This window comes from Melospiza melodia, chromosome 14, assembly GCF_035770615.1.
Source record: "Melospiza melodia melodia isolate bMelMel2 chromosome 14, bMelMel2.pri, whole genome shotgun sequence".
Taxonomy (NCBI): domain Eukaryota; kingdom Metazoa; phylum Chordata; class Aves; order Passeriformes; family Passerellidae; genus Melospiza; species Melospiza melodia.
The window spans coordinates 11224698-11236892 of NC_086207.1; the positions used below are offsets into that span (position 1 = coordinate 11224698).

Here is a 12195-nt window from a genome sequence, read left to right on the forward strand (position 1 = left end):
GCCTGTATGTGTGATATGTCTCTTAAACCAATCAGCTCCTTGTTGCAATTCATATGCAGAATTGATGCAAGAATTAATAACTGGAAATTATTCCTTTCCTCTCCATCTGACTGCTGCTCATAAGCATGTCAGGGCCAGCCAGAGGTGGGGTGCACATGGCAGTGGGACTCTTCTGGTCTTGGGGATGGGGTCTGTGGAGGAACCCTTAGTTGTGCTGAGGATAAGAACCAGATTCATCTCTCTGTGCCACAGCCAAACTGATTGACCTGGGCAGTGGCCAGGAAGATGCTGCTGCTGCTGCTGCTGCTGCTGCTGCTGCAGCCAAAATGTGTCTCTGCTGGAGGGGTGCAGGGCTGGATGAGGGCAGTGCCTGAGCATGGGTGGCTTTAACTTTCCCTGTTTCCTCTGCGGCAGCGGGCTGGGGCGCTGGGACTGCAGCAAAAGTGAGAAAAGAGAAAAAAGTGTGCTGAGCTGAGAAATGAGTCAGTGCTGCCTTTGCCTGCGGGCTGTGAGGGCTCCGGGCCTGGCGCGTGCAGCCAGCACCAAAAACAGCCTGCAGTGGGTCCTGAGGGGATCCTTCATCACAGCCAGCACCAAAACCAGCCTGCAGTGGGTCCTGGGGGGGATATTCCATCACAGCCAGCACCACAAACAGCCTGCAGTGGGTCCTGGGGGGGATATTCCATCACAGCCAGTGCCACAAATGGCCTGCAGTGGGTTCTGGGGGGGTATTCCATCACAGCCAGTGACACCAACAGCCTCCAGTGGGTCCTGGGGGGGATATTCCATCACAGCCAGTGCCACAAATGGCTTGCAGTGGGTCCTGGGGGGGAATTTCATCACAGCATCTCCTGCTGTAGGACCACGGGGAAACGAGGGGCCAAGGTGTCTGCTGACAGTCTGGGGCCCCGAGCCTGGAGGTGTTACCAGAACTTAGTGTGCAGAGCTGGCTTTGAGTCATGGGCTCTGGTGGGTCCCCAGTGCCCCAAGTGACAACCTTCCCTTGGAAGCCCTCCTGGCATCTGGTGCTGTGGGATGTGCCTAATAATGTCCTTAATCATCAGTCACAGGGTGGTTTGGGTTGGAAGGAACCTTAGAGATCATCCAGTTCTAACCCACCTGCCATGGGCAGAGATACCTTCCACTGGACCAGGCTGCCCAGGGCCTCATCCAAGCTGGACTCATGTCCCTGATCCATCCCTGATGATTTGCTAATTTGGATTGATTGGAGGATAAAGAGCAAAAGGCACAGTGCCCGTGGTCACAGGTAGCTTCCCCAGCAGCAGTGCATGCTTGGTGCAGCCTTCCTGACCTTATACCTCTTTCTGTGGCACGATGACTAATTTTGCAGCGAAGAGGAATTAATTCCTCATTGAATCAGCAGCAGCAAACCTTGGTAGGTTTTGTTTTTCACAGCCAGCATATCGACTCATCTCACTCTCTCTGAGAAGTGATGTCAAAGCAAACACGGATGGGGCAACTTGGGGCTGGACTGCAGCCTGCAGCTCCTGTGCTGCACCCAGACACCCACACGGGGCAAGGGAGCACAGGGACCCGCTCAGAGCTCAGACTGACATCTGAGCTGAGAACAGCCTTGGGGGACGCTCCCAGCAGCCAGACACAGAGCTCAGCCAGTGACACAGGGCTCTGGGACTGCCAAAACCCCCCTCTGCCATGGTGGTGATGGCCACCAGCATGGCACAGCTGCCCGCCCCAGTTCCCTTCCCTTGGCCAGGCCCTTTGCTACACACAGGCCACTGCTGGGCTGGCCCACAGCTCTTCATTTCTCTGTCTTTGGGGCTGGCAACGTGGGAAAATTTGAAAGTGATGTGAGTAATTTCACTTGACTGCGGCTCGGTTCCCCAGCGAGGCTGGAAACCACAGCGCTCACCCTGGCCACCAGCTCCTGCTGCTCCTGCTGCTCCTGCTGCTCCTGCTGCTCCTGCTGCTCCTGCTCCCTGCAGCCTGCTCCAGCTTCTCCTCAGGGTCATGGACGGGGCCACCAGCTCCAAGGGTCACAGATGGGACCTTCCTCTCCCTGCAGGCTCCTGTGCACCCATGGATGGACAGTGGCTCCCCCAGTGCAGAGTTTTCCAGCAGTTTGAGCTCTTGGGATGTTGGCTGATGTTCTGGGAGCTGTGGTTTGTGCAAGGCAGGCAGCACTCCGGTATCCTCCATGGGGAGCACAGCACCCCTTGAAGTCACATCCCCAAAGGAAATTTTACAGTGCGAAATTTAACATTTTTCACTATTGGAAGGGGCAGTAGAGTTAAACTGCTTTATTTTAGTTCTGAATTGTCTTCTACTAGAAAATTACTTAAAGTCATTCCCATCCATAAAAGCAGCAGTGGAGCCCAGCACTGGTGGGATGTTGGGATCCTCAGCAGCCCCCAGGCAGTGTGGTGTGACCACCTCTGCTTTTAACAGCTGTGTTCAGTTGTAGCAAGGAATACTTCTCACAGGTTACAAAACATCCTCTTTTTTTTCCATTTGCTTCTTTTCCTAAACCGATCCAAGCAAAAAAAAAAAAAAAAAAAAAAAAAGATCTTTTTTTTTCCCTACAATATTTTCAGAGTTTAAAAGTCAAAGAGTTTTATCAGCCATGGAAATTTTTTAGTTTGATCATTTCACTCAAATTTTGACTTTTGGCCTTCTATGCTACATTTTTTAAGGTTAACTTTAAAGTTTAACAGAAAAATTCTCCATCAAACCAGCAAAGTAAAACTACTCATTTTTAGCATGTCATGACTAAATAGATAAGTCTTTAAAACATTAATTAAAATACTTGCTAACACAAGGTGCTTTCCAGAAAATGTTTCATTATAATCTCATACCATTCTCTAGTGAAAAACCCACATTTTGATTAAAATCATTGATAGTTCTGATCAACCCAGCAGCATCCCAGCAGCTATAACCCCACTGCTTCGTGTGGCCAGAGCATGTGTGATGGAAATTGGGAGCAAAGGCAAAGGATGCTGAGCCTGATCAGGCTCCTTGGAGCCCAAATACACTGAAACCCCAGTGGTGAGGGTGATCCTCACATGCAAGATCCACTGGGTTTGCATGTGCTCAGAGGACAGAGAGTTTTCTGTCTGGCCTTGAGATCCCATCACAATCACACACCCAAGCTTGACTGGGGAGATCTAATTTTGCCTTGCCAACAATTAATCTTTCTTAATAATTATTGCTACTGTCTTTTCTCTTTGCTCCTCCAATTACCTCTGGTTATTAAAGTCACATCTTGGCTTCAAGGAGGGATCTTCTTCCCTCATAGCATTGGGTTTTTCAGTCATTTTCAGGGAGGTTGGTGGGATGGTTGGTGCTGGGAGGGGGATGCACTGAAACATCAGTGCCTGGCTCAGCACACAGGGGAGGAGGGGGCAGTGCTCACATGGGAGCTGAGCACCCAGCAGAGCTGCAATTTAACAAATTTGAGAGAGGGGGGAAAAAGCCCTCCAGGGTTGCAAACCCCATCCTGCTGCTCCATCCCCTCTGGAAATGCCATTCTGCAGTTGCTGTAAATGTGTCTCCTCATTTCTGCACAAGCTTGTGGCTGCACAGCTCATTCCCCAACCTGTCCTCAAGGGGCTGTGCTGGAAGAGGTGAGGCAAAGCTGTCCCTGGAGCCCCTTCAGGTCCCCCCATAGCTGCTGAAGGACAGGAGGTGACACATTGGTGTTGGGGCCATGATGTTTGGCACCAGCAGCGTTATTTTTCGTGGTTGGGTAGTGAGCAGCTCTGTCACTGCAGCTCTGGGCTGTGTTGAAACCCAAGAGACAAAATGAGATGCTTTACCAAACCACAGCACAGCCCCTGTGATGTCCTGAGCAGCAGCACCCTCTGTCCTCCCCAGGGACCTTCTGAGGGAACACCAAACCACTGCCCTGTGTCACTTCAATCCTCCTGGGACAAAACATTTACATCAGGGCAACTTTATGGCATGAAGCATTGTCAGTTGCTAAGTTCTGGCTTTGAAAAGCTCTTCAATGTTCACATGCTGCAGCTGATTTGCAGGAACACAATCTAGACCTTGCAAAAAATGGGGAATTGATCCTGTTTCTCTGGCATGTGGATTTCTGTAAGCCAGGTATGGTTTCATAGTGCAGCTAGGGGAGACCAGGAGTTGCAGTCATGGCCATGGGCCACAACCATTGGCAGCTGCAGCCTTTGAACCAGGATCAACATGGAGTTTTTCTCTATTTCTCCATATTTTTGTGCAGCATTTCTTTCTTCCCTTAATTTTGGGAGATCGGTTCCAGTAACAAACTCCCTAATGGAGGATGTGGATAGGGGGATAAATAACCCCTTGCAGAAATTTTTGTCTCCTTGCTGGCCATCCTTCTCCACCAGATCTTTATGGCTTTAGAGAGTAGAGAAGTTTTTGAGTGAGGCAAGGGCAAATGTAAAAGGGTCATGGGGAAGGCAGCTCTTCTTACTGGTGCAGCATGTTGTTTGCCATCTGAACTGATGGAAAAACTGAATAATTGAGCTGCAAGTCTTGTTGTACCACCAGGTTACCCCTGGACTGTTGAATCTCAGAATGATTTGAGTTGGAAGGGACCTTAAAAATCAAACCTTCCAATCCCTTGTCTCCTGCCATTGCTCTGAAAGCTGTTCACAGTCATCAGGCAGCCAGGCTGGCTGCTGAATGGTGCTGTGCTTTGGATCAGGCATGAGGCAAATGGGAAAGAAAGATCTGCCCTACTTTGAACAGAAGAAATGCTTGAGTTGAGGTTTTCAAAACAGCTCAACATTGAGATTGTTCTGCTTCAGTATCATGTTAGAATGTACACGTAGAACTGCATATCCCTCATTTAGGCTTTGTGGCTCTTAAATAAGCTAAACCATAGCTAATTTTAGAAATATCACTGAAAAGCTCTTCTTCATCTCATTTCATGGCTGAGAATAGAAAGGGCTCAGAGCTCCAAACATGTGTTTAACTAAGCAGGAACCAGCCCAGTGCTGCTCTTGGTGGGAAAACCACATAACCCATGGCCCTGCTGCAGGACAGGGATGTGCCACACCAGTTTGTGCTGGGAAGGGGGATTACATTACCAGTACCCCGCTGAATGCAGTAAATCTACACCTGTTAAGCACCAGGAATTAGGGTTTTCATTCATTCTCAAATGCAAACCTGCGTGCCTCTTGGTTTTTATTTGCATGAGCAAACCTTTGTGGGAAAGGCAGATGTAAAGCAGCATCTCCATCAGTCTGTTTTCTTTTCCGCTTCATGGGTTTCCTCCTCAGAGCAGGGATGCAAAACACAGGACTTGCCCACGGTTCTCAGTGCACTTGGAGCAGCCAGAATGGGTCTAGGATAAGTTGATCAGAGCCACTGTGTATTTCTGTGCCTCCCTCACCAAAGCCAGCCAGAGCTTTGTGCTCATTCTGCCTGAGCAAAATCATTACCAAAGTGGAAGGCACCAGTGAATTAAGTCCAGAAATCCTAAATTACTTGTCAAAAGTCACACAGCAAATCATCTGTAGACATCCCAGTGAGACTGCTGAAAACTGGCTGGCATGCCCAGCTCCTAGCCCCTGGAGAGCTGTCTGTCCTGCTCCGTTCCCAAACTGACCCTGTTCTGGAGTGCTGTTAGTCCTGGTTTCTTTTGTGGATTTATCTACCTAACATTCCACCACCAGGATGAAGTCAGTTTGGATTTAAAGGCAGCCATGGGCGAAACTGGGCATGTAGGAAACAGCACGAGACGCTCGAGGCGAGGAGGCTGCGTAGAAGGCAGAGTGTCTGTGTGTCTGTGTGTCTGTGTGTCTGTGTGTGCTCCTTGCTGCTGTGCAGCTCTTCCAAACAGGTTCCCCTCTCTCTTCTCCAACACACAGGAGGACTTCCTGTTATGTTCACCAAAAAGGGCATTTTCCAAGGTGTTGGGCTCTGACAGCGTGCTGCACATAACCAGGAGCAGCTACAAGAGGAGACAGATTTTTATTTGCTTACTTTTCCTGGATTTTTTGCATCTCCAGCATTACCTCAGCTCCCTCTGGTCCTAAACCAGTACTGGAGCTCAGTCCAACAGGGATTTCAGCCCAAGGGCTAACTGATGACCATGTCCTGTTTTCAAAGACATTACCCTCAGTGTTTAATGGTGGCCTTGGCAGTGCTGGGTTAGTGGCTGGACTTGATCTCTATAAAGTCTTTTCCAGCCTAAATGATTCTGTGATCTTGTGTCTGTCCTTGCATGACAGCCCTGATTAAGAAAGCCTAAACATGACTTCCACAGTGAATATGAAGGATTCACTGTGAAAGTTCAGATTTAGACCCTGTGGTAGTCCAGGACAGAGAACAAGAGCTTTGCATTGGGTAACTTGTAGCATTCATCCTGGAGTAAAAGATGCTGGAAATGAATGGAAAAAAAAGTTCTGAACTCTGAAAACTCCAAGCTGGTTTGATCTGTTTTCCACTTATCCAAGAAATCATCTCCAGCTGTTTTCCCTGCTCAGTTTATGGATTACGTTTTGGTGGGTTTTTTGCAGGATGCTGCAGTGTTTGTTTAGTAATTTGCTTAGTGTTTGTGTAGTGTTTTTAGCTATTCCCAGCCTTGCTGGCAAACAGCAGGACTGCAGAGGGCACTGGCTGTCCTTGCTGGTGGATCCTGATGGTTTCTGAGTCCTGTCCATGGTTGTGTCTTGCAGTCCAACAAAGTTCCCGTGGTGCAGCCGTCGCACGGAGTGCACCCGCTCACCCCGCTCATCCCCTACAGCAACGAGCACTTCAGCCACGGCTCCCACTCCCCCCACCTGCCTGCTGACATCAACCAGAAACAAGGTAAGGCCACCACTGGGACCTCTCTGCTGGGAGGGGGGCTCAGCTGGAGGCCGCTGAGGCTGGCACCCTCCTGCTCCCAAATCAATGAGAAAAATCAGCACCTTTGGTCAGCTTAGCAGGAGAAGCTTATTTTTAGTTTATTGGCAATGCTTTGTGATCTGGCTGTGAGCAGTTTGATACCAAAAGTGCCAGCCCTGCTGATGGAGTGTGCTCAGTTCTCTGTACAAGCTGTCCTGCACCTTGAGACCACACCAGAGCCTGCACGATAATGCACAAGAGTGAACCAGAAAATGGAAAGTAATCTTTCCTTTGACTCATACCCAAACTGCTGTCACGTTGTCATTTTGAGAAAATAAATGCTTGAAACAGGAAATATTTTGACTAAATGGGATTGGTGTCTGATAGTTGACTGGACTGTGACATGTGTGTCCCCCTAGCCACATGTTATGTGGTTGTCATCTGGTTTGGCTTTTTGTGTTCCTGTGTGAGCCCAGGCTGTGTCAATTGGCTCATGAGGCTACAGAGGAAAGTACAGTATGCTGAGGTTAAACCCTCTGAAATAAACTGTAAATACAAGTATGTGTTGAGGAATTCACCCCAGCCCATCATTCCATCATTCTTCACGGGTTCCTGGCAAACTGAGTGTAAAATCAAACTTTTCTCAACCTTACCTTAGTGCAGAACATCTGTTCAGGTTACCCAGTTTTTTACACAAACCTGAGCTTGATTTCACAGGAAAGCAAAAAAAAATCTGACAGTTTTTTGTCAAGCTGCATTCAGGAAGGAGGACAGTGCCAAAACAGAGGCATAAAACCAATTGTTGCGATGAGGGCAAAAGCCTCCATCCAGGAGTGATCCAAGTGGTCCCAGAGGCATCAGCTTCACCAAGTTAACATCACTGATAAAACAATGGGTTATTGAGGATGCTCTTGGCAGGAGGACCCACTGAATGATCCCTGGTCTGAACCTAGAGGCTACACTCTGGACTCATCAGGGATGCTGATGGTGGGGTTTAGGTCTGGAGGTCACATTCTGGACTCATCAGGGATGCTGATGGTAGGGTTTAGGTCTGGTGTAAGGGATACTCAGGCACATCCTGGGTGTCTTCCAGGCAGCACACTGCTTGTCAGCCATCAGGGCATAATAAACTCGGCAGAAAAATAGAAAGAGTTAACAAAATGAACCTACTGAAAGCTCAGGCAATGAGTTGAGTCTGACAGAAGGTGTGCAGGAAGGCAGCCCAGCACACCTTCCCTCTTGCTGCCTTTGCTGCACCTGGCAGAGCTCTGCCCCTCCAGGAGCTGCCTCCTGGCACTCACTGTCAGCCTGGGAAACCTTAAGTGGTACAAGAAGAGCAGCTCACCCAAGGGCAGAGCTGGTTGTACCCCTCTGTGGAGGCTACAGCTGGCACTGGAGCAGTCCCTGAGCATTCAGCTCTGCAGTGGGTCAGTCATTCCTGGACACTGTCCTTGGGCTGCCCACCTGGCCCTCAGTGCAGGCACTGTCCACATTCCCATTTCTCCTGTGCTTCTGCAGACACAGGGAGTCTGTTTGTCCCAGAGACCCACCTTGTGCAAGTCAAGGCAAGGTTCAGCCCACAATGCTCAGCTGGGTCCTGCCTTTGTGGTGCAGCTGTGATCACACATGCCCCATGCCTGCACTGCTGGGTGAGGGTCTTCTCCTGTGCTCATGGGGATGTGCCCCATCTGTGTTTTCATCACTGAAACAGCTCCCACTACCACCCAGTGTAAGTGCTTGAGAGGCACTCTCATACTCATTCTCCCAGCATCCCTTTAAAGTTTCTCACAGTAGCCCAAGGACACACAGACCAGGAAATACAAGCAGCAATTCTGAGTCAGTGGCTGGTGGCCCAACCACTGGGCCAGCAAGAATAACTTGTGCTCTGGCTTATGCAACTCCTGTTGTTGGGGGTGCAGATCTGAGGACATTCCATCAGCTGCCTTGGGCAGGCCTGCTTTTGTTTGACCCTCCATGGGCCACTGAGTCCCTCTTGAAGGAAATCTTGTACTAGGTTAAAGATTCCTGTCAGGTCAGTTATATATTTATTTTAGCTGACTCCTAATAAAATGCACTTGGTATCATTCCTAGTTAATAAGGGATCATTCAAACACCCAGGAGAAAAACCCAGTCGCAGCTGCTTGTAACTCTAACCAATTTAGTCCATGTGTTTGTCATCCAGGATGGCCACTGGATAATCCCTGTTCCCACTTTTTGTCTGAGGTTCAGTAGCAGCCATCACTGCCCTGGGCTGCTCCCAGAGCTCAGCCCCTGCACCCCTCCAGTTCCCAGTCCAGGGGTCAGCTGGGGGCTGGCTTTGCCAGCAGCACCGTGGTTGTCTGAGTCCCACCCACAGCCCCAGGCAGCACAGGATGTTTTCCAGCCCAGCTAGGAAGGGAGCAGTGCTGCAGCCCTGTCCCCTGGCCATGCTGCTGTGCCAGAGGCTTTGAAGATCGCACAGGGATTCCCCATGCAAAGGGTGAATTCCCAGCTGGCACCATACCCACCTCCATAGCTCCTTGGCACCCACAGAGCTGCAGAACAATTGTTTTGAACTTAAATTGCTTAAAATTAGGTTGGAAGTGATGCCTGCTGGAACATCCCCACTGCTCACGGGGGGTCCTGCAGATGACTGATGGAGAGGGAGCCCAGGAACGGCTTTGACCATCCACTGAGCACCTGAGTGGGCTCTCTGGGAAAGGCAGAGGGATGCCTGGAGTCAGCCAAATCCTTAGCAAAGCTCCTTGGCCTCAGGGTGGCATGGAGCAGCTGTGATGCTTGTGCAAGAGCAAGGTGTCTCCTCCAGCCCCCCCTTATGTCTGTGATTTTGCAGCAATGTGGATGCCCCACCACATCCCCACAGAGGGAAGCACAGGGAACACCACCCTGCAGATGGTTATTTCATGGGGCTGTCCACAAGTGCCCAGAGATGGAGCAGCCCGGGGGCTGGGAGCGAGCTGGGTCACCCAGGGAGTGCAGGGCCACGTTCAACTCCTCTCCTTCTCCTTCTTGCAGGAGTGCACCGTCCTTCACAGACCTCAGACATCCCTGGTTTCTACCCCCTGCCCCCCGGAGGAGTGGGGCAGATCACGCCGTCGATGGGATGGTGAGTGAGGGTCGGCTCACCGAGCCCGCCCACCTCTGCTGCTGCTCCCTGTGACCTCCACGGGGCCTCCCCAGCCTCTCCCCTCCTGTGTGCTGTGTGAGGAGGGAGGAGAACCCAGCCCTGTCTGTCCTGGAGGTGGGAGCAGACCCGTGGAGAGGCTGAAGGTTTCATCCTGGCTGAGGCATCCCTGGAGAGGGGTTACAAGCTGCCCAATCCAAAACTGCCTCCTGCTTTACATCTGTCTGTGTGGATTAGGGAACCCAGAGAGAGCTTCCTACCCACCCCTCCTAATCACAGCTAAAGTCTCTTTTTTTGAGTAGGAGGTAATTTTCTCCCTCACTGGACTTTTCTGCACAAACAGTGCTTTCCCTGAGCACACCACCAGTATGGAGTAATCCCGTGGGATGCTCCATCTGCCAGGCCCTGGTGTTTCTTGGGATCTGACACACTGGGAAAAAGCACATCATGGCAGAGACCTGCCAGGAAGCAACCCTGATACCCACAGCGTGGCCAGCTGGTAACCACTGCCCCAGCCGGCATGGGAAAGGAGAGACCATGAGCTGGAGCACTCCCAAAATGTACCCCCTGCATGGGCCAGCCCTGCAGATCATCCTGCAAAGCACAGCCTGCTGGTAAACCTGCCCTGGGGACACAAGTTAAAAATACACCAGCGTGTTCTCTGTGGTCATTGCCGCTGGCTTTTGTCCCCATGACCATGAGCACACTGAGAGAGCGGGTCTGGCAGGTGCTGCCATGTGGGCATCATCACTCCTCAGGTTAATATTTATTCCCTGCTGGTGATGCAGGGACATGGCAGAGGCTGGCAGGGAGACTGGTGGCTGCAGGTGGCAATTCAGGGTTGCTGGGATGAGGAGAGGGTGCAGGAACAGTGGCCAGATTCCCCCAGTGCCAGTGGATAAAACTCTGGCAAAGCCCAGCAGAGAGCTTCAGGTACAAGAACCTATTACAGAGTGGGAAAGGGGAAGCTTCTTAAAGCACAAGTAAAATGTTAGCTTTTGCTTTGTTTTGTTTATGAATTTCATGTTCCAGATATTTAACCACAAGGAAACAGAGAATGAGGCCTTTGATACAGAGTCTGGCTTCAAAGAGATTACATTTTGCCTTCTGTGCTAAATCTGCTACTCTTGGGTGATGATTTAACTCCTCATATGATGTGATTCATCCTCAGGAAAAACAAGGACTGGGTGACTCTGCTGTAACATGAAAGAAACAGTGGGAGTGGGGAGAAAGGAGCCTGTTTGTCAAATGGAAGGTCCATCCTGGGTTAGGATGGTGCTGTTCAGACAGCCCTGGGCTCATGAAGGGAGAGCAGTCTGGTTTTTTATGGAGATTTTGTGGGGCAGTTGGGGGTAGAGAGAGCTTTCATGGCTGAGAGCTGCTCCAGCATCCTTAGGGTTTGGCATCCTCCTGCAGCCTCATCAGATGGCTTCATTAATGGCTTCATTAATGGCTTCATTAATGGAGCAGATATGGTAAAGCAGCAAAGGGCCTGACATGCAGAGAGCAGCACCTTGAGGCATGTGTGTCTAACAGAGTTTTGCTCGTCCTTTTCCTTGCCTGGAATGTGTGGAAGAGCCCCAGCCCCCCCTGTGGAGTGCCCAGTGCTCAGCTGAGGCTCAGCACTGCTGTGGGTGGCTGCAGGAACACTGAAGCCTGGCATGTTCATGGCAGCATCCAGGGGCTGTGTGCCAGCGATGGGTGTGCTGGGGATGGTCATGCCAGGGATGCACCCCAGAGAAGCTGTGGCTGCCCCATCCCTGGAAGTGTTCAGACCAGGCTGGATGGGATCTTGAACAACCTGGGCTAGAGGAAGGTGTCCCTGCCCACGGCAAGGCGTTGGAACTGGATGATCTTTAAGGTTCCTCCCAAACCATTCCAGGATTCTGTGGTTGTGCTGGTGCCACCAGGGAGCTGCCAGGCCAGGGCAGCCACACATGGGAAGCAACTTTTCCTCCACAAGCTGGCGGGCAGGAGCTGGGCACAAACTGGTTTTGCTCTCACCGAGCGCTTCAGGAGGAGGAGCTGCAATCACTCTCTCTGTAATTAAGCTGGGATGACAGTCAGATAAAAGCTTCCAAGAGTCCAGTCAAGTGAGTTTTGCTTATGGGAGCCTGGCAGTAAACATCAGCCAGGAACCTGCAAATGGTGTCACTCACCTGTGCCCGGGGCCGAGCTCAGTGGTGCCAGGGCAGCCTCTCCTCCACCATCCCACAGCCCTTTTCCTGAGCCACTCTCCCATCACCAGCTGATCCTCTGCAAACAGGCTGAGA

The 12195-nt window shown here is 50.8% G+C and overlaps 1 protein-coding gene across 2 annotated transcripts in view; it reads left to right on the forward strand.

The window, feature by feature from the left end:
- Window positions 1-12195, forward strand: part of TCF7 (transcription factor 7) — a 72098-nt gene that overhangs the window by 43774 nt on the left and 16129 nt on the right. For both annotated transcript variants that reach the window (XM_063168682.1, XM_063168681.1), the window contains exons 4-5: window positions 6648-6780; window positions 9814-9904. In XM_063168682.1, the coding sequence (XP_063024752.1) occupies window positions 6648-6780; window positions 9814-9904 (224 nt within the window). The remainder of the gene's footprint in view (window positions 1-6647; window positions 6781-9813; window positions 9905-12195) is intronic.